The sequence below is a fragment of the Falco punctatus genome (genome assembly GCF_963210335.1).
Source record: "Falco punctatus genome assembly, chromosome: 1".
In the NCBI taxonomy this organism is placed as follows: domain Eukaryota; kingdom Metazoa; phylum Chordata; class Aves; order Falconiformes; family Falconidae; genus Falco; species Falco punctatus.
The window spans coordinates 87,400,464-87,422,380 of record NC_137580.1 but is presented as its reverse complement, the minus strand read 5'-3'; the positions used below and the strand labels follow the sequence as shown (position 1 = coordinate 87,422,380).

The following is a 21,917-nucleotide window of genomic DNA, read 5'->3' as shown; positions in this document are numbered from 1 at the left end:
AATAATGGGCAGTTTTTGCATGGTCTGGTTTCTGTGTTTTAGTAGTAAACAGCAGAGCCTAACTGCCCTTCTTGCCCAGACAGACTTTAGAGGTTCCCAGCTCAAGCAAAAGCAATGGCAGGACCAAACTAGCCCTTTATTCAAACGGAGTTTTCAGCCTGACATTAAAATATATACATATATAATATATATATACTTAGGGATGCAAAGGCCATCACAGCGTGGAATATCATGGCTCTCCCTTTACCCGTGAGAAGGGTTGTGAGTGTTCTGTGATCTTCAAACACCTTAACAACGTGATTGGCAATGATCATCTGCTTGATTTTACACCTGGCAAAAGTTAAGGTACTTTTAAAAGCTCATTTATGAGCAAAAGCCTCCCATTTGGGACCTGGGGCTGATGACAGTGCAGCAGTGGTGTATGGACATCTGAAAAAAAGTTTCTTATGTTTCAGGTGTTGTAGAATTAAAACTTTAGTGAGTTAAAGAGCAGCCTGATGGCTACTGATTTTGGTAACCTTCCTATTCTGTGCCTATCTGTGCAATGTGTCCGAGCTGGCAGCCTTGCACCTTATTGCATAAGGCAGATGATTAAGGTCATACGAGATTACAACCAAGAGCACCTTTGAGTTTGGCTAGGTCCATTTCTGATCACACGTTGGATTGCCTCAGGTTCCTCTGTCCCTAGAAGCCAGAGCTCACCTGCACAGGCCCCTTCAGTCCCTGCATGTCCAGGTTGAAAGCTCATCGTGCCGGTGCAGGAACAGCAAAGGTATGGTTCTGAATGTGGTAAGAGTTTTCTTTTTGAGCTTTGGGTTGAGTGGCATTAATAGTCAGCTGTGTTTGAATTGTGGTTCAAGTTATTTGTCCATTTGAAAGCAAAATCAAATAAGCTTTATTCTGCAGCAAAGTTTATTTAAAATGTTTGAATACTGGATCATATAAAACCACTCTTACAGAGATGCAACAATTAAAGTGAAAAAAAACCACCCACCCAAAGGCCAACTGCAGGAGCCCTGCGCATTGCCTGTGCACACAAACTTTTTTTCCAAAACTTTCTTTAAAAGCCCACTAGAAGTCAGGGATCTTGTGACTGGGAGCAGGGCTGCCAAGGGTGAGAGGAGCTTGTTTTGCAACTGGGCCTGGGGGATTGCTACATCTGGGAGCTGGGCTGCAGCTGTAAAACACAAAACACATGCTTTTGAGGGCTGGGGGCTTTCCCAAACCAATCTAAACAGATCCTTCGCCCCGCGCAGAGGTGCTGTCCCAGGGAACCTTCAGTCTGTTGAGGTGGAGTTGCTGTAGGCTGTGAAACCATTGAGCTGGCCATGTGCAAAGTGATATAAAGCCAGGGTTTCAGAGCTGTGTAGGACACTAGGACAGGAGGGGTGGGTGCTAGCCTCGGGGTGGTGGGAGGGTGGCTCTGTCTCCTGGGAAAAAGCTGCATTTGTAAGAGAAAGTCTCTTCCAGCCTGTCCTGCAGAAAGATTGCAAGGGCAAATCAATGGGAAAACCCCCAAAATTTGGTGATAATTTAGGGTCCCCCATCTCTGTGCCTAGTGTTAATGGCAAATTAAACTGCTTTTTTGTGCTTCTGTGGGGAAGGCTGTGCCATGCCCCACCACCCTATGCACGCAGGCTGGGCAGCGATGCTCCTGCAGCGGGGGGCACAGCCCCCCAGCTCCTGCTCCTCAGACCAGAGGCTGCTCCCGGCCACAGTCTCCTGACAGGCCTGAATTAATCATCCGTTTCCCACTGATCCTCAAATAAGCACTATTGCACTGGATGGCACGTTCCACTTCGTTACCTAGTGTAAGTGGTAAGGCTGTAAATCTGCTTCTGCTTGTCTACTTAAATTATCTTCCCTCCCTTTCTTCCTCTTTTATTTTCCTCCTTCCTCAATTCCTCACTTTTTTATGACACCCATAACAGTCCAAAGTCTGCAGCAGTGTGCGTTTTGTTGTTCCTCATCTTTCCCCTATATAAACCAACCTATAGCTGCTTGACTGACTAAGCTTGCAGAAATCTTGAAACCTAAATACTGTTTCTCTGCCGTGATAATCCACAGAAAATGAGCGTGGATGAACTGCAGCCCCACAGCCATCCAGCGATGCTGTGCTTTATTGCCCCAGCTCCTCCTGCTCCCAGGCTGGCAAAGCCAATGGCTTTTGCTTTAGCAGCAATTTTCTCCCCTTTCCCCCTCTCCTCTGTAATGAAAAGTTTCTCACAGCATAGAGGCTGGAGACACAAATTAATGCCCTTTAATTACCTATCCATAATAAACAAAACCAGAAGGTTTCTCATGTCATTCTTGCAATGTTTACTAAAACAGAGACTTTGCTCTGGCAGACCTCTCCTTCACTGGCCAAAACTCATGCTGAAGGTTAACAGCTCCTGAAGTTAATGATTATCTTTCCTTGTTTGCTCAGTGTTTCAGAGTTAAGACATGTAAATACTACTCCCCCATGTAATTGCTGTGGTGAGCCAGCGATGAGCACTGTACAACACATAAACACGTCTATTAGCAGGGAGAAATGTCACTCCCAGAAGCGTCTGCTTGCCCAGAAAGAAGCCAGCGCAGGGTAACACCGTCCCACTCGGGCTGGCGATTACATGGAGCCTGCTATGAAAACCCCCTCTCAAAATAGCAATTTCTAATCTTCCCTGAGGCCATTAATCAGGTTCCTAATCCAAGCAAAGCTGTCCGTACTGTAACATGCTGCGATTCCCCCGCCTTTATTAGAAACCCCTCTCAGTTACGGCCATTTACTGGGTCAGGGAACTGATGGCAACACTCGCCTGGGCAGAAATAGCTGCAAATACTTGGTGAGACAGATGTGAGAGAGCGGTTGATGCCTTGACCTGGCTGCACCTCACCTGTGAGCTCTGGACCTTATGGAAGGCTCAACTGTATAGAAATACATCGCAGTGCCAGCTTCTAATTTGATATTTTTTGAGGACTGAAAGCAATCTCTGCTTTTCCGGAGACAAACGCAATAGCTGGTCTTGCCCAATGGCTTCCAAATGAAGTAGAAGTGGCCTGACCACATATGACAGTCAAAGCTTTCTGGGCAGCTTCCCAGGAGCAGAGGTTTTGCCTTTGTACCGGCTCAGTCCCAGCTGGGGTAACTCTCTGCCTCCTGCCCACCTTTCCCTGGGTGGTTCTGGCTGTCTCAGAGGACCTGCTGCCTTGCTGGGATGGGGTGACGTGACTGATGTGGTTAGCTTGCACGGCATTTGTAGTATTCATGGGGATCCCTCTGACAAAAGACGCTATATAAACGTAAACTTGCAGCTCACAAATCGAATCAGTGTCCCGGTGCACGGCTGGACACGAGCAGGCGGTATTAGTGAGGCAATGGGCTGTTAAATCTCCTCCTGCTGCAGCCTTAGGAGGCTCCCTGCAGCCCTGGGTAGTATTTGGGCTTTGAGGCTTTGGCTGGAGATCCCGGCTCCCACAGGGGCTCAGCTGGAGGGTGCTGCAGGGACGGTGGGGTGCTGCGATGGAGGGGCTGTCCTGGTGCTCAGCAGCAGCTTGGCTGCTCATGGTAGGGGGGATGCCATGGCTGAGCTCCATCTGGGGGTTTGTCATGGTGGTTCCCATGCAGCCCAGCGTCCCTGCCCAGCTGGGAGAGGGTGCAGCAGGGTGGGGAGGCAGCAGGGAGCTCGGGCTGGTGGGCAGCAGTTTCCATGCCCCAGGGCTTCTTGTCCCCCTTGTACATCCCACTCTGAAAAGCTGGTTTAAGCAGAACCACCACCAGTCCCGGGTTTGCAGGAGCTGGTAGGAAAGTTTAAAGGCACCATGCCCTGAGACGGTGGTGGTGAGTTGCACTGGGTCACCTCTAACACCAAGCCCAGGAGGGGGAAAAAAGTTTAATAAAACTCAGGAAATTAATTGAGATGTGTGAGAGCCCCAGATAACTGAGCACTGCAAACATCGTTGGGATGTGCACCACCGTGCACCTCCCCAGGAAAAGCCCCCGCTGCCTCCCAGCCTCCCCTCCCTGCGCCATCCCCAAGCACAGCCGTGCACGCTGCAGCAGGCAATGCATGTTCATGGGGACGATGATAAATACAGCATGTTTTGTTTCTTTATTTAGCCTGTTCCTCCCCAGAAGCTCCAAGGTCTTGAACTCGGGGTTTTTACTGAGCTGGCTGTTTATCTGCCCAGGCCCGTGTGCGGGGCAGCCGTGGCGGTGGTGGTGGTTCCCTCTCCGGCAGGGTGAGCCCCTGGGACTGAGGGGGCCGAGCACCCCCTCCTGCAGCTGGTGGCCTGTCAGCAAAGGCTGTGGCAGCCTCTGCACCCCAGCACCCTACTGCGCCCACATCGCGTCCGGAGCAGCTGGCCTCCCCTGGGGTTTTGCTTTTGCGTTGCACTGCTGATGTTTGTCCGTATATTTTAGCGTCATTTTGCTGTTCCTTTCCCCCCCCCATCCCTCTCCCCTTATTAACATCATTTAGCTAATTCTCGGGAAGCCTCCCATGCCCCGTGAAACCCTGAGCCCCTGCCACTTCACCATGCTCTCCCCTTCGCATCTGCCTGGCTCCATGGCCCATCTCCCAACGGTGACCTGTGCCCTGTCCTGTTCCAAAGCCTGCCCAGTTCCAGGCTGCACATAGGAGTGGTGGAAGGGGAAGAAAACATGTTATCCGAAGGTTAATGCAGGGCCCTGAGCAGGGCAAGTGTGGGGCTGGTGTCATGCTCTTGCCCCACACTGTGGTCCTACTGGCTGGAGGCCTGTATAGTCAAACTGGAAGCCCCTTCCTTGCTCAGCCGCCAACCCCTGTCCTGAGGAGACCCCAGAGGGGTGTGGGGTCAGAGTGTCCCTGGTGCAAGATGCTGCCGGCATGGGGCAGTGACTCATTTTGCTGCTCGGGGCCCTGGGTGTGGATGTCTCATTTGTTTCTTGCCTTGGCAACAGCAGCTTTGCCTGATCCAGGGCTTTTGCTCCCCGCCCAGCACAGCACAGCACGGGGTGGTGGCACTCGTGGTCCTTGTCTGCTGTGCAACATCTGATCACATCAGGCCACAAACTTGCAGCAAAACTACCCACCTTATCCCTTGGTTTCCTAGAAGTCCAGTGGCCGCCTTGGCAAGCAGAAACCCAGTCCGCAGGGCTTGCTAAATCAACACAGCAGCAATCATTACACCGAGGTTTGCATGACGAAGTGCTTGCAGCTGTGCCAGAGGGTGGGGGGTTGTTTTTCAATCTTTGCTTTTTCCATTTTAGCTCCAGAGGCAAAGCAGCCCTTCGAAACAGTGCAGGGGGGTGCAGCCTGCGTGCACAAGAAGGCAAATTGAGCGTTTGAGCCATGCCTGGCTGCTGGAGCCCCAGAGCCTGAGGGGATGCCCTGCCTGTGTCTGGCAGCCTCCTCCATCCCTGGGAATGCCCAGCTGCCGGGCACTGTGCTGGGGCTGTTAGATGCTCAGGCTAGCGGTGTTAAAAGAAAAATTATTTCAGTGCAATGAACATAACCTGAGATGCGGCTGTGGCAATGGGCCATAGGCAGTGTGCCCAGTGTCCTTCTGGGGGGTGGGATCCCCCTGACTGCACCCTGACCACGCAGCAGCACCGTCCCTCACCATTGCTTTCTTTCGCATCTCTTGGCTTTTCTTTTTCTCTTTGCCGCCTTCTTTTCCTCATTTTTTTTTTCCATTTTCTTTTTCCCTCTCCTCTCCTCTCCTTGGCTCTTTCTCCCCTTCTGCTGTGCCACAATCAATCAGACAGAACCTGACAGCCAGGAGCAGCCCCTGGCTCTGTCAGACGCTGATGCCCAGCAGTACTGTGGTCTGACTTTGCTGGCCGGGACATGACCCCTTCCCAAGGGAAGCAGCAGTGCTGGTGCCTGTGTCAGCCTGGGAGGGAGCCTGGCATGTTCAAGGTGCAGCATCCGAGCCCCCTGCCCGTACGAGCCATCACTCTGGCTCCTGGTAGCCAACACTAACGCGCTGTGGTTTTGCCACTCCAAAATCCCAAGACTTGTAACAAGAGCTGGGGTTTTACCCAACACTGTTGGTGTGAAGGGTTCCATGGAAACTTCTCTGGTTTCTGCACATGTTGGCTCTGAAAGCCAAGCCTACTTGCCCTGAGCCACGTGGCAGGGCCCTAATTTGAATTATGTACAAGCGTGAGTGTCTCCAGCCCTCACATCAAGGGTGGGTGAGATCTGCCCCTGGGCTGGCCCAGCTGGGCACCAGCAGCAAGATGGGTAAAGCAGCTGGTTAACCTTCTTCCCCATTTTCCCCTCTTCTTCCCCATTTTTACCTGAAGATGAGCTGCACAAATGTCTCATCCCCTGAGATGCTGGACTGAGAAGCAGAGGTGGGCACCATCCACCCGGGAACCCCCCAGCAGCCAGCACCGGGGCTCTCTGTGCCCGGAGCAGCCCTGCTGGGCAGGGACCTGCCAGTCTGCGGGCAGGGTACAGGGCTGATGCTGGAGCCACCCAAGGGGCTGGGACACCCACCTGAGCACCGTCCCCATCACTCAGCACCCTGCCACTGTCACTGCATGGCCTCGACAACATCTCCTTGCTACGAGCCCTGAGTGGCGTCTGGTTTGGCTTGGCTGGGGGCTCCCGGCAGCCCCATGGCACTGCGGGCTGGGCTGCGATGGAAGATGAAGGTATGGAGGGGGCGCGGGGACAGCAGGGCCGGCCCTGCACGGGATGAAGCTGGGGCTGGGGCGGGATGGAGCTGGGGCTGGTGTCAGTTCCTCGACAGAGCGAGCAGCACTGCCATTGCAAGCAGGGCGCTTGCAAGCCTTTAGCCTCTGAAAAAAACACATACACATGAAAAAAATACAGTCAGGCCAAGCTGTAGCAACGTGTAACTTGTTTTGTTACAGATTAACTGATGCAGTGCCCCCCAGGCGCTTTGCTGAACTGGCTGTTTAACCTACTCTCCCGATCTTTGGGGTTTTTTTAAGAGCAGCACGCTACAAATTGCTGTCTGTGCTTTTATGGGGAGGTTGCAGACTGCAAAGATGTTTGTCTTGCCTCTGCACATCTCCAGGCAGGAGGCTGGGAGCCGGCAGGGGTCTACCTCTGAGTAGCAACCCACGTGCTGTGGGGACAGCCCCGGCAAGGCTCTGGGGAGCATCCTGCCCCAGGGCACGTGTACGGCCAGGACCCAACACACTCCATTTCGGTGCTGGGTAGAAATGCTGTGTATCAACTGATTAATTCTTCCCCGAGCACCTGCCACCCCCTGCAGGGGCTGCCAGATGCCCCTGCCACCCTGCCGGGAGGGCCCGGTACCACTGCAGCGGTGCTGAGCTGGGTGCTTTCCTTTCTGGAAAGGTTTCAGGTGCCGCCTGAAGCATGAGAGGGTTTTGCTGACCCTGCAGCCTGTAATCTTACTCTGGGACTTGAGACATCTCCCGAAGCTGTTGTTGGCCCCTTTCCCTGCTCCTCACCCTCAGGACGACTGCAATCATCTCTTGGCAGGACAGCCCCAACCTGAGCACTCCGGCTCCCAGCAGATTTCCCCAGCCTCACCAAGTGTTTGCAAAAAAACCCCAATGATTTATTCTCGACAGCTCAGCTGGGTGGAGAAAAAAAACCATGTTGCTCTTCACATCTATTCTTAATGTGTTGTTTTTTTTTTTTTCTTATAACAGAGGTTGCCAATAACAATACAGCAGGAACAGCTCCTGGCCCCATAACTGCCAGTTTTCACCCTTTTTTTGTGGCAAGTACCAGCCTGGTTCTTGCCAGCCCAGTATCTGCTGACAAAGTGCCGGGCAGCACCGCAGCCCGGGGTTAGCAATGGTGTGAGTGACCCATGCTCCCTTGGCCCCGGGGGGTGACTGGGACGGGCAGGTGACACCTGGCCCCCTGCTGCCACCTGTCATTGATTGCCCCCCCCCCCCCCCCCCCCAAAAGAGCTGGTTCTGGAAATACGGCTGGATGAAATGCAAAACCATCAGAGAGAGAGGGCTTAGAGGCCAGTGCTTCAGGACAGGCATTTTCTGGGAATAAATCTATTCTGGACATAAGATGGTTCCCAGACTTGCTGGACCTGCAGGATGAGGGTGTTGGGGGGGGGGGGGGGGGGGGCAGCAGCTGCGCACCTGCAAGACCAGACCAGGGAAAATGCCTGCCTCGATGGGCAGAGGAGGAGCTGGGAAAGTCTGAGTCAGCCCCCTGGCAAGGTGGGGCTGGGCTGTACTGACTGGTTTCCCTGTTGGCACTGGGTGCGGGGCTGGAGGGAGCCGAGCGCTGATGCCTGCCCGGTGGCCAGTGCTGCCCAGCATCTCGGCAGACCTGGGTAAGCACGCTGTTTGCCTTATGGCGGGGGAGAAATACATAACTCTTAAAATGTGAACCTCCAGGTTATTTGCTATGTAAATATATGCTCTTAAATAATGAAAGCTGTAAAAGTTAGTTGACGACTTCCTTGTGTCTCTGCCTGCCTTCTTGCAGGGCTCCGCAATGTCTGTAGCCATGAAGCACAGTGAAAAAAACAGCTTATTCAGCGGAGGACCTGGGAATGATGGGGACCAAGAGGCAGCCCAAGACTGGTGGGGATGGAGCAGGATGGAGAAAGCAGGATTATCGCCTGGAGTGAGGCTGGCATGGCCCAGATCAGGGTATGGAAGGGCCAGCACCCAGCCACGCTCCCCTGAGCCAGGATGCCTGCAGGACCTGGACACGATGCCTCTGGCTCTGGGCCAAGAAGCTGCTTCCCTTTGGCCGCTGAAGCCTGGGAGTCCCGTTCACTGGCAGCCCCTTTCCCCAGCAGCCCTGGCTCCCCCTGCCCTGCCCTGGGGTGGCCGCAGGGCTTTGTCCCCCACTTCTGTGCCACCCCGGTGTCTGGTGCAGGCTGACCCCAGCACCCTGGCACTGGGACAGCCCAGCCTCCCTCCCTCCGCAAGCCCTGGGCTCCCCCCCCGCTGTTGCCTCCCCCAAACCAACCCACAAACCCAGCTGCAAACCCAGGCTGTGCAACAGCTGAACACTGGGAAACTGGGCAGGTGCCAAGGACTTTGATCCCCAGCCATAAAACCCTCCTCCACAAGCTGACTTCTCTTGCGAAATGATCTCCGGGGGCTGCTGGGCTGACGTGTGCTGCCCCCGCAGCCTCCACCGCCCCAGCAAAGGGGGCTTGGCTGGTAAGTGATGGTCTCGCCAGCAGCCTCATCCCGTAGGGATGTGTGTGTGCCATGGCCGGTGCCGGGCAGAGCGTGTTCCACCAAATACATGGATTTACCTTGGCCTGCTCCCAGGCGCTGCCACGCTCCTCCCCGGCACATCTGCACATACCAGCCACCGCCAGGCCAGCTGAAAACCTTCAAACCTTCCCGGCTGGGAGATGCCAAGCAGAGGGCACGTGCTTGGCAGGGTGCTGAGCCCCTTCTCCTGGAGATGCCCGGCGGGACAGGACAGGCAGCGCTGCCTGCGCCAGCACCAGCGGCACGGGAGCCTGCCTGCTCCCACAGCAGGTGGCCGGAGCTGCTGTACTGCTGGCAGAGTTATCAGAAGTGGATGTTGGTGTCTGCCTTAAAAACCTTAAAACCTTTTTTTTTTTTTTTTTTTTGGGTTTTTTCTTTTGGTTTTTTGTTTTGTTTTGTTTTTCTTCCCAGGGGTTGCTTAGCAGCTGTAGCCCGTTCCAGCTTGGGGTGGGCAATGCTGAGCTGCTGGGTGCGAGCCCGGCGCTGTGCTGGACATGCAGTATCAGCCTGGCCCGGCGCGGAAGGGCCACAGGTGCCCTCTGCTAAAGGGCAATACAAGGCACTGGTGAACAATTTCTTTTTCCCATTTTTGTTATCATCTTTTAACTCCAGCAACATCCAGCACGCTGGCAGCACAGGGCCTTTTATGCTATTTAGAGACAAACATGGGCAACAGAGGGATTTTTTTGTGAACGCCAGATTGCAGCTTGATCAAACCAAGGCGAAACGGGGTCTGCACCAACATGGATGTGTAACAAGATGGCAGAAGAGCATCTGGGGTTTCTCAAACCAAGAAGCCTCCTAATGAGACAAACACAAACCTTATCCCACTGTCCAAAATGCTGCCGTGTCCTCAGAGAAAGCGATGGTCCCCCGAGGTGCAGCTGCAAGCATCCCGGGCTGCAGGCAGATGCAGGAAGTGCAGGACCAAAGCTCCTGTGGTCATGGCCAGCCCTGGGCTGCTCCTGTTTTGCTATTCTGTAGTTAAACTCTGCTTTTTCCCATCCTTGCTTCTCATTTTTATTAGCGTTTCTGCTCCTTATAACCACAGCCTTGTCTCTCACACCCACAGACACACGTGCCAGTGAGACACCTCTGCACTGGGGGCCGATGGTCCTGGGGATGCGCCTCAATCTGCCACCGCATTCCCAATTGTCCCCCGGGGCAGAGAAGTTCGGTGACATAAAGGCTTTAACATCAACCCAGTGTCACCTAGCCCTGGCTCCCCAAGCACGATGGTAACCAGGAATGTTTCTCCACTCTGCCAAGTAACCTGAGTGACTTCCAGTGCTCCCTCCTCACCTCCCTGCAGCTGGGCTCCAGCAGACACACTCTGGGTCACACCTGGGCTTAATGATTTTGCAGCCCAGAGCTGCCCCTGCCCAGGGCAAGCCCCTCACCCACAGCACCAAGCCACTGTGGCTGGGACCAAGCAAAACTTGCTGCACTGATGCCAAGCAGTGGAGCTCACCACAGGGCTGGAGCTGCTGCTGTTGGTCCCCGTGGTGCAGCAGCGGCTCGGTAGCGTGGGAGACTTCCCTGTTTTTCATTAGCGAGCGCACTGAACTTTCCAGTACCCACCACGAGGTTCCCATGGATCAGAGCGAAATCAGGGTTTGGCTCCACATTAGCCCCTGTGCAGCACCTGGCAGAGAGCCGGCTCTGGTCCCAGTGGAGGGGAGGAGGAGCATCACCAGCATGCCTTCACCCTCCTGCCATGCTGACTGGGGCCATGGTGTCCACCAGCTCCACAGAGATGGCCAAGGACTCGGCTCCTGACCCTTTCTCTAGACAAGGGAATATTTTTTTTAACAACAACAACAAAAAATCCCAACCCCAAACATGTTTTTAAGGAGAAACAAAGATTAGAAATACTGTAAGTGGTGGAGACAAAGCACCAAAAATAGCATCTGAAGTTTCCTCTGCGCGCTCTCCCTGCAGGCAGCCTGCACTATATTTGTCTTCACTTGCCATTTCTGCTGCAATCAATTTGCAATTGCCGCTGGCGAGGAACGCATCTATTAAAAGCTCGACTGAGATCTGTGGCAAAGATGTCTGTAATAAAAAAATCTGGCCATTCATTAAAAAAAATATAAATACTGTCCTTCTCTGCAGATCCTCCTGGCCCCAACAAAATCCACTAAGATCATCACCAGCTGCATTGTCCAGGCTCAGGAGCAGCCGTGGAAGCCCAGCACGGGTTTCCTTCCATGTGGGAAGGGATTTGCTCTGCAGCTGCTCAGAGGCTTGGAAGCCCTTGGTGTTTGCTGCATGTTGGTGCCTTATCTCCGTGATTTGCTGCAGGCCACCCTGGCGAGGCGGATTCCTCCCAGGTCAATTGCTTTTACCATAAAAACAAATGTTTTCTATCATTCCTTTCATCCCAGGATGAAAGTGCAAATACAAATCACACGGCTCCCCACGCTGCCTTGGTGGGCCACGCTACCGGGTGCTGCCGGGCACTCGCCCTCCTCCCAAAGAAATGGGGTAGGAGGGACAAGGAAGGCAAAGGGGGCCTGGAGCAGACCCTGCCTTTGCTTAAAAAATAACCCCATGGGGCCACCTAAAAAATAAACCTGTGGGATATAATAAACCCAAAAAATAACCCCATGGGGTCATCCATAAAATAACTCCATGGGGCTCTCGGGAGGCACGCGGCTCTGCCCCCAGCTTTCTGCCCCAAAGCATCGCAGCCAGCGCTGCTGGAGCCAGGTACCAGCTGGGCGCCCGGCTGAAGCTCCTCAGCCTGGGGAAGGGAGGCGGGGGGCGGCGGGGCCGTCTTGAGGAGGCTGGAGGCACGCAGCCTGTGTAGCCAAACCAAACAGTGGCTGCAGGGGGATACAATTGCTGCCTATAAATAGCGCTGGGAAGCAAGCATTAGGGAGGGGAAAAAAGCTATTCAAGCTAAAGGACAATGTTGGCACAAAAGCAAATAGATATAATTAGCCATTAATAAGAGAAGGCCAAAGATTAGGGAAAGTATCTAATATCAGAAAAGTGAGAGCTTGGAAGGCTTTCCAGGGGGAAGGGTAAAGGAGACCTCGACCAGTGGTTAAAACAGGCCATGGCTATTTTTTAAAAGCCATGAAGTTATGAGCTGTCAAATGCAGCCTGCTGTGATCGCAGATGAGCCTTTTTTTCTGTGTAAAAGGGAAGGTTTGGTCTCTCCATGATGTCAGGAACCGCAGAGGGGCCTGAGGAGCTGCCCTGTGCACAGCCCCTGGGGCAGACCTAAGCCCTCCACAGAGCCCTCCGCACCCACTCTGCTCTTTGCAGCCTGGTGGGGACCAAACCAGGCTGGAGGGGACCAAACCTTCATCCCCAAAGCCTCCCAGCATGCTGGGGCAGCAGGAGCTGGCCCCTCACCACAGGCCTGCCCCACCTGGGGACACGGGGTTTAGGAGGGCTTCTCCTCACCACGGTTAAGGCATTGTGCCGGTGGCGGTGCCCTCCCCATCTCCAGAATATCAAAGCAGCCAGGGACAGAGGCACAACTCCCTGGTCCAGTGGCGTGGGAAGAGCCTCAGTGAAGGGAGCAGAAGGGTCTTGGCAGAGGTGGTCGGTTTTCTTTCCTTTTTTGCAAAAGCAAACCTCGACAAACAAAAACGAGCACCGAGCTCACTTGCCTCAGCCCTGCTGACCTTTCAACAGTGACCGACGGGGGCAAAGGTGGTGCTGGCATTGCAGCAGCCCCAAGACTTCGCAATATTCTTGCTCCCGCCCCGAGCAACAGAGAGATGGGCACCCGCCTGCCCGTACATGCCCTCCCACATGCCCCATGGCAGAGCCATTGAGGCAGGTAGTACAGCCCTGTCCTGGACACAGGGACCAGCACCTGTAGGACACCCACCCGCCTTGTGCCCACATCAGCCCTCCACCTTGGCCCCGGTGCTGCGAGCCCCAGCCCTGCGCTGTTCCCTTGGGAAGGAGCAGGGTGGAGATGCAGAGGCTGCACCGGTGGGGCCTTCTGCACCCCCTGCCATCATGGCAGAACCACAGCCGGGCTGTTTGGGGATCACTGTGAGCAGCCCCTGTGGTGATTTGCCTGTACAAACCCGGGACAGCCCTGCTCAGCCGCCACAAGAGCAGGAGCCCTGCACAGGTGGGGAGCTGGCAGAGGGGTCCCCTTATCTGCCATCCCTGCAGGCTGCTGTGATGCCTTCGCTTTGCTACCAGGGGAACCGCGGGATTAATTTTCCCTTGAAGCCTTCACAGAGAGCCTGGTGCTCTTCTGGAAGAAACATTTTAGCCATGAAGCCGTTATTGGCTTAAGTGCAAACTGTACCATCCGCGCTGCCGGTGCCCAGCCTACAGGCTCCCCGCTGCCGAGCCGGTGGGGTGGGTGAAGCCCTGATCTCCCCGGCCTTGAAACACTTTGACTTCACCAGCTCCTGCAGCAGCATCCTGCAGTGTCCCTCTCGGGGCTGGCAGCACCTCAGCTGTCAAATGCCACTGGCCCCATGCAGCCACTGGGCCCCATCCTGTCCCATCCTGCAGGGAGTGGCTCCAGCATGTGCCCAGGCTGGGGGTGACACTGGAGGGCTGCTCTCACCTTAGGGTTCAACCAGCTCTGGTGCCTGGGGCTGGGGTGCAGGCAGCAGCACAGGCAGCAGCGAGCGCCTCGTCTGCGCGGGGATGGTGGTGGCAGAGAGATGGTTCCTCCTCGGTTGCTATTTCCAGCAGATGAAGTCACCGGGCTGCAGCGCCTGAGCTCAGCGGAGGGTGAGTCAGTGCTGGCCTCGCCGAGGCACCATGCACAGCCCCCACGGCCCCTCGCCACGCAGCAGCCCACCATGCCCTGTGATACCGCAGCAGTGCTGCAATGCACGAGGGCCGGGTTCCATGAGGTTCAGGCTTTGCAGCAACGCAGTGTTGGGTTCCCCAGCCCCACTGCAGCTTTGCTGCTGGATGCCCCCCAGGCACAGCTTTCCCCACACAGTCCCACCAGCTCCAGGCAGCACTGAAGATCTGCTTTTCTTGGCATTGTCCCAAATGGCTGCCTGTTCCTTCACTGAGAATGTCCCTCCCAGGGCCATGGGGTGCCCCAGCCCGTGGTCACAACATGCTTTTTGTTTAGAAATCCCTACGCACACTTCCACACACATTCTTGGCTGCAAGCAGCTAAGCTGCAGCCGTAGACCCCAACGCAGTGCTGCAGCTCACCAGCCCCAACGCAGTGCTACAGCTCACCAGCTCCTGCTGCCTCCTGACAAAGCACCCAGCGTGGGTGGGACACCAGCGCTGCGGCTGGAACCTCCCAAATCCTACCTGGGCTGCCCACGGATGTGCGGGAGGTGGGGGCGGGGAAGGGACTGAGCTGTCATGGTGGCTTTCGCACAGGCAGGGCTGATGCCACTGGGAACCTCTCTTCTCTCCCATCCACCCATCGAGCTCCTTTTGCTTTTTCAGAGGTGTTTTCTGTGGCAGGTTTAAGGCTTGAGCAGCAAACACGCTGCTGTTTGTGCCAGATCGGTGAGCTACGGCCGCCCATGAGATGGGTGTGTGGACGCGGGTGGCGGGGCAGGAGGGTGTGATGCCACCCTGTTGTCCCCTCCAGCACTGTGGTAGGGGTCCTGTCCCTGTGGGTGGCAGGGATGGGGACACCCAGGCCGGAGCCAGTGGGGTTGGATGTTACCGCCAGAGAGGTGGGTGTCACGGAGCAGAGGGCTGTGTGCTCCAAGCTCTCACCACAGCCTTGGCTCTGGCCCCTTCCCTGCAGTCCCAGCACAGGGCAGCTGGTACAATCCTTCGCTACAGCCCTGATAACAAATTCACTTTGTGAAGAAAGAAAGGAAACGAGAAATCTCTGGCCGCGCTGCACAGTGTAACCCACTGCCGGCCAGGGCAGGCAGCTGCCCACCTCCTTCCTGTGCAGCCCCATTTAATCTGTTGCCTCCTCCAAAGCAGAGAGTGTTGAAACTTTGGGGGGCGTTTAGCAAATCCCCTCCCATGCTTATAAAAGCTGCTTCCTGGCACAAGGTTTCCGGCATCCTGTTCCTTCCAAACACCACTGCGAGCAGTGACAGGGGATGCCAGACATATCTGATACTTACAACCCAGCGTTTGAGCACTGAGTTTACCTGTCAGCTGTTCCCACCAGCTGCAGAGTGGCTATGGCCATGCCTGCGGCTCTGCCACCGGCCAAGGGGACCGACACTGCCCATGCTGGGGACACTGTGCCCTGTGGGGACTGCACCCACCAATGTTGCCTGCACCTGGTTGCGTATGCAGCAGTGTGGAGCCTCTTGGCTCCACAGCACTTGGCCTTCCCCTTCCTTCGAAGGGCTTGGCTGTGACTTGGCTGCATTTAGTGCTTGAGCCCTTCACTGCTTTTGCTTAACCCTGGTCGTGGTATGCGCACCTGCCACTCGCATGCAGGATTTGGGCATGGAGACCAGCTCCCGGCGTGCCAGCGCAGGTAGTGTCAAACCAACACACTGCTGCTTTTGAGCCAAACCCCTGTACTGCCCTGCAAGCCCATCCACACATAACCATAAAACCTGCAGCTGCCCTAAACTATTTCTGCATCTCTAAAGACAACCTTTACACCTTGCTGTCCTTAAAACCTCAGCGCCAGCAACACAAACTGCATCAGCTCAGAGTGACCTGCCAGGCAACTGCACGACACAGCCGTGCCACGCATGGCATTGCTGCTGCAGGTCTCCTACGGGACCACAGGCTCTTCCAGAGGGAATTGGACAGATATACAGCAGCTTTTGCTGCTCTTATTCCTGCTATTAATTCTGCGTTTCCTGCTAGGCAAGGGACACAAAGCCTGGTCCCTTGTTTTCAACAAGGACCATGTGCCAGGGCAATGGGGACGCAGCTGCCCTAGAGCCAGCAGTGAGCAGCTCTAGAGGCAGGCACTGCACGGGCACCCAGAGGCACTAAGCACTGAGAAACCTCTGCAAAGAACTGCCAGGAATCAGCCTGGAAGAACCCAGAGAACAGAATGGATCCCTTCAGGTATTTGGTCCCTCTCCGCAAGGTTCCCAAGGGCACCTGTGCAAGGCGGTGGCACTGGTGCGGGTGGTTGCCTCAGGGCAGGGATGTGCCACCTCCATGATGTGCTAGCACACAGTCGGGGTCCCCAAACCTGTGAGGCAGGCAGTGCCCTGGGAGGCAGCCCCAGGCGTTCCTCACCTCCTCTGCCCCCTGAATATAGGGCTCTGGCACACCCAGCAGCCTCTCCTCCCCCCATCCCCATCCTACTAACCGTCACTGGTTCCTCCAAGCTGTCTGTGTCCATTTGTCGCTGTGCTCTGCTCTGCTTCTGGTATGGATGGCTTCCCAACAGCAGCCAGTCCAGGGCCTGAAGATCTTCCCTGTGCACGCTGTTCGGGCTCAAAAGGATATGACAGACAAATCCTGGAGCAGTACCTCATACAAGTACATTCTATGTGGTTTTTAATTCACAGTAAGAAGTAAATTGGAGTAAATTTAGCATAGATGGGAAGTAAGCCAAGACATGCTGGACTGAATTCTGTGTGTACTTCTCTGGTCCACCCCACCAAGTCCCTCACCCTTATAGCCGAGGGTGGCTCAGGCTCTGGGGAACACTCACTGGTCCCTGTCTTGAAAGGAGCTGGAAGGAGAAGCAGGATCTCCCTGGAGATCTTGAAACACAGTCTGACTACTCAATTCATGGCCTCACATGAGATGGGTACCACTACAATCTACCACATGATGTTGAAGCAGAGCAATTGCTTGTATGAGCTGCTGCTTCCAAGAATGGGCTGCAGCAATTCAAACTAGTGGGGAACAGGCAAAATTAAACGGAACAATAGTACTTGGGGCTTCTTCTCTTGGTAAATAGGGAAACAGAGTTGCAGTCATTTAGCTTCAAAATTATTCGGTCAGTGCTGCCCTGCTCTCTGGGCACCTACCTTGTGCCCCCTGGGCACCTACCTCATGCACCCATCAATATAGCTCAACATTTCCCATCATCTTTTAGAGAAAAGCTTGCGTCACATTGTCCCTGTAGATTCCACCGATCAGAAGAAAATCTGAAGTTAAAAAAAAATTGTCCAAGTATGTAAAAGCAGAGGTGCGGGAGAGAGCAGAGAGATGGGAATTCAGAAAGAAACTGGCTGCAGGATCTGGCTGCCTGAGCAGCGATGGTGCCCACTGCCCTGCAGAGGCTCTCGGTACAAACCCCAGCCCAGCTGCTGACTCAGTGCACTGCCTCAGCCAAACCGCTCAACCTCCCCGCCCCGCTGCAGCACCCTGGGGACAGGCCAGAGCCAGTGTCTCCCAGCCTGGGAGCCACCGACCACAGCAAGCCAGCCAGAGATTCAGGTTGGGTGGTGAACGGAGGCTGAAGAGCTTCATCCCTGCTTAGAGCAAAACTGAAAGGGTTACGCTCAGCCCTTCCTAGAAGCCAGGAAACTGTTCTTTCTTTTGTGTCTGATGTTGTGGCTTGAAATTGTAACTAAACAGGCAGTGCAATGGCAGTGCTTGGAAGGGCAGCTGTCCTTTCTGCGCTTTCCACAGCAGCGGTCCTTCATGGACTGCAGTGAGCTCTGCCAAAAAGCTGAAGTAGAAAGGGAAAGTGGGTAGTTATCTCTGCAGCCTGCTGCTGCAAAAGGAAATTGTCCCTTATATCAATATGTAACAGGGGCTCTTGCTGAAATAGGAGTCCTTGCCACACCTCTGTTGCCTTCCTTGTAATCAAAAGCTCCTTTCTTTTGTAATAATCTCCATTTTAATCTAGTACAAAAAAGCATTTTACTCTTATGGATTTCATTAAACCACCTATTACAGCTCTAGCAATACTGTGAACTTGACGGCTCAAAAATGTGCGGAAGCAGAAGTTAGGTAGAAGGGATCGGTAACAATTTATCAGGAAAAAGCCAGACCAGGAGAAGCAAGGGTTTTCAACAAGACACAAGAAACTCTGCTTGAGGAAAGTACCATCATATCCCCTGTGCCAGGAATCAAACACATTATTTCAAACTTAAATGCTGCAAAATGTTGCAAAACAAAAATCCCCTACTATTCTTTCAAACTAGTTTGAACTTCCTATGATTTAACAAGGATATAATCATATCCGCAAAGATCCCAGAGTTCCTTATGACCACCTCAAAAAGTAGGAATGAATCATTTCCTTGAATGACAATCAACTTCGCAATGCCATGATCTTGGAAAGGACAGTTGAACAGTCAAAGGCAAGCACTCGAAAGAAAATAAAAGCATTTAATGCAAAATATTTTACCAAAAGTTTTTACAACAATTTTATATAAATGGAGTCTTCTTTTAAAACGTGGAACCACTGATATAAATGTATTGTTACAAAGCTGATTACAAAACTATCTCCTCAGCTGCATAGAGAGGTAGGGAGGGTATTTCTGCCATCAAAACAACTAAGATGAACTGAAAAGTAATGTTCAGGATCTAGCCTCCTACGTGTACGTGATGGTAACACACATACGTTTCTGGATTAAAACTTCACGGGCTGATGTATCTTACCCCATGAGGCATTTATTAAGCTTTCTAATAATTTGTGGGTAATCTAAACAGAAATATCTGAGATGCTGTCAGCGATATTATATGGTTTTCCCTAATGATGGGAAGACTGATGTTGGGGCAGACTATGATGTGTGTTCCTCTGCATTTAGGGACTTAGGCTTTAGGGATGGTTAAAAACAAAAGCAACCACCACCAACAGGAAAAAGTTGTTTCTATTCCTGCTCAGTTGCTCCAGGCTGTAGTTGCTGGCTATGAGAGACTTAAATGGGTATAGAGTGAGAGAGACCTACGGAGACTGACAGCAGTCAGTCCAGCCAGGATCCTGGCAGGCTCGCAAAGAGTAAGACACAAAATGGGTCCTTGTTGAGAACTAGCAAAAGGCAGCTGGAAGGGAAAGGAAGGGCAGGGCAGGGCAGGCTGGAGCCCTCTCCCCTCCACAAAGCACTACAGCAGCACAGGCACTTCCCCACCGCATTAATTCATTCCTTCATTTGGCAGACTTGCCTCGTCTGGAAACGATTACCTGTAAAAGGAGCTCTTTCACCAATGTAGCTGTTCACTGAAGTAGCACCCTGCAAGACTGGGCTCTGCCTGGTCTGCTGCCAGCCACGCAGAGAAAGGCTCCAGCTAACCCCCAGTGGGGCTGGGCTGCCTGCTCCCCGCTTAGCAAAACAACAACAAAAAGGCCTTCGAGGAAGATGCAGTGGGGGGAACACAGCTCTCTAGAAAACAAAGCCACATTAACCAGCCCTAACAAAGCAACAGTTTTCTTCTGCAGTGGAAGGGCAGGCTGGTGCCTTCCCTCCCCAGGACAGACTGTCTTTTGGGCTCTTCAGGACCACATGGGAGGCTGCCTTTTCTTTTTTTGCCGTGCTGCTCTAGTGCTAGGCTCCCTGCGCTGCTACCAGGAGCTGAAGTCCCCGAAGCCTGTGCTCTTTTTCTCTTTCTTCGCAGCTGTGCTGGTTGAAGGCCCGTCATCTTCCACGCTGCGCTTCCTGGAGCCAAAATGAAAACAAGTCTCAGCAACTATTTACTGTTCAGTGGGACCAGGGCAGCTGGATGTCTTTCCTCTCCCAGCAACAGCTATACTGGAGAGGAGTGCAAGCTCTGTGCCAGCGTGGGGATGGCAGCGGGGTGGGGATGGGGGTCTCTGGCACACCCAGAAAGAGGGAGAGTGTGTCAGTCTGTGGGGATGGCTTGGCTCAGGTTTTGAACACTTCCAGGAACGTGTTCAAAGCCCAACAAGTTCTCCAGGCCAGAGCTCAAGATTTAACAGCTGTACTTTTTTAGCACAGTCACAATGAAAATGCAAGCCACAAGTTCTCTCCCTGCCTTCTCACCTGCATTTGTGGCAGCAAAAGCATTTATGGGGAATTAAGTATAAAGCAGCTGGGCAAGTTTTTCAGATCCTTTCATGTTCCTTGAGCACAGCCTGTTGCAGTCGCTGCTGCTACTCTCGGCCTCTCTCAAGCAGAGTTTGCAACCCCATGGAAACACTCCGCAGCCAGCTCACATACTGTGGTTTTATTGTCTGATAGCAGCAGCTGACAGGGAGAACTAAGAACCCTGAACCTGCCAAAAGGCTGCTATGGACCAAACTCCCTGTTTCAAGGCAGGCTGCAATGAGTGAAGGCCTAGGAAAGGGAAGTCCTTTCTACACTACTTGGCCCTTTCCACAGAGCCGCAGACTCTGCCTGGGTTTCCTCTGTAAATACAGTGCAGAATGGCAGCAGTTTTAAGCTGACCATTTTACCGACACACCAAATCGACCTACATGGGCTAACATATTTTTGTTCTCATGGTTATGTAAATGCCTGTAAGTCATGCAGGCACATACAAGCCGATTAAATAGCTGTCCAGATCTGTGTGTGTATAAATACATACCTTTATGCAGTACACAGACAACAGCATTTTACAAATGCTTTTAGAGAAGTCTGCTAAAACCCAAGTGGAAGGCATTTATTTTCATTTTTTCAGAACTCATGCTAAGCTGCCTCTCAGGTGGGATTCTGTACTGTCCTTAGGAAAGCAAGTGATGCTGCCAATCCCAACATGGTGTACAAAGGGTGTCTGGGAGAGGATGCTTTAGGACAAGCCTGCACAACCAGCCAGGTACCCTGGAGCTACTCGCCAGACACCCTGTGCTCCCACAGCAAGCCTGGGAACCTGCTCCCCTTTCCGGCCATTTCAGTTGTGCTGGTACAACTGTTTGTGGGGCTGAAGAGGGAACCAGATCAGCAGACCGATATGGGTTTAAGGCAACAACTTTGTGCAGGGGAGAAGCTGCTAAGAGAGAAACATCTGTGGGGCTGCGGCCTTCAGAAATAGCTGCAGAAGAGGAAGAGGTGTAGGAAGTGACACAATACAGTTCCTCAATGACTTCTGAGTTGTGGAAATGTATCTATAGTTCTGAAGTCACCACACACCGTTAGAGACCAACTGGGTCACGTTTAAGTACTAAAAGAAAAGCCTGTCACCTTGAAAAACAACCCAAGCAGAGGGAACTCTTGACTGTTAGGACTGCATGGAGGTGTCTTTGCAAAGCCTGTGGACACAAACCAAAGATCTGAGCAATGGCACTGGACAGGGTCCCTGGCCAGCAGGAAAGGCACCTAAAACACTCAACAAAGATCAGATGCGCAGGGAACTCACGCTGCAGCCATGTTAATGTATTTTCCAATCCCCTGTCGGTAAGTTTTAGGAGTCTGGACCTCTTTCTTTGGCGGGACCACTTCAGCTTTTGTTTTGGCTGCTTCTTCTTCTTGCTGGACTTTCTCTCTTTCAGCAGCAACCTGTGGGAAGCAAAGAGTACTATCTGTTACAAGAGCTAGTCCAGAATAAAGAGAAACCATCTACAATTCTTTGAAGCTTTAAAGCACCCTAAAACAGTAACCAGCACTGCTGTGATTACAGGGCAGGCTTTAGGAGACAGACCTCAAGGGCCATAGAAACAGGCTGCCTGCAGCCATTATAACAAGAGTCCTCTCTTCTCACCTGCAGCTACCTATAGCTACTGTGGGCATTTGGAAAGGAAACCATCGGAAGCATGATGGACTGGGAGCTGTGCCAGACTCAGTCACAAGACCTCTCCACTGGAAGAGTGGCGGTGATCCTGGCACACAAGGCACTGTTGAGTGACAGCTGTTTAATCTTAGCTTGCAAACATATGGGCCAGGGGGCTGTCCGTGTTCAAAGGAAACGCATTCAGTCAGAAAGTTCTCCAAAGAGCAGCTCTGGCCTTTCAAAAAACCCAACCAACAAACCAACTATTCTT

At 53.3% G+C, this 21,917-nt stretch overlaps 1 protein-coding gene and 1 long non-coding RNA gene across 2 annotated transcripts in view; one reads left to right on the top strand and one right to left on the bottom strand.

Annotated features, from left to right (window-relative positions):
* Window positions 1-779: 779 nt before the first annotated feature.
* LOC308058354 lies at window positions 780-21,913 on the top strand. The gene is made up of 3 exons (XR_013925780.1): window positions 780-6,625; window positions 8,427-13,897; window positions 21,644-21,913. It is a non-coding gene; the product is annotated as an uncharacterized lncRNA (long non-coding RNA).
* Window positions 18,351-21,917, bottom strand: part of PPIL2 (peptidylprolyl isomerase like 2) — a 72,251-nt gene continuing 68,684 nt past the window's right edge. Inside the window, exons 19-20 of the mRNA XM_080373964.1 lie at window positions 21,296-21,435; window positions 18,351-19,638 (exon numbers count right to left, since the gene is read on the bottom strand). Coding sequence (XP_080230090.1) covers window positions 19,545-19,638; window positions 21,296-21,435 — 234 coding nt within the window. The 3' untranslated portion in view covers window positions 18,351-19,544. The remainder of the gene's footprint in view (window positions 19,639-21,295; window positions 21,436-21,917) is intronic.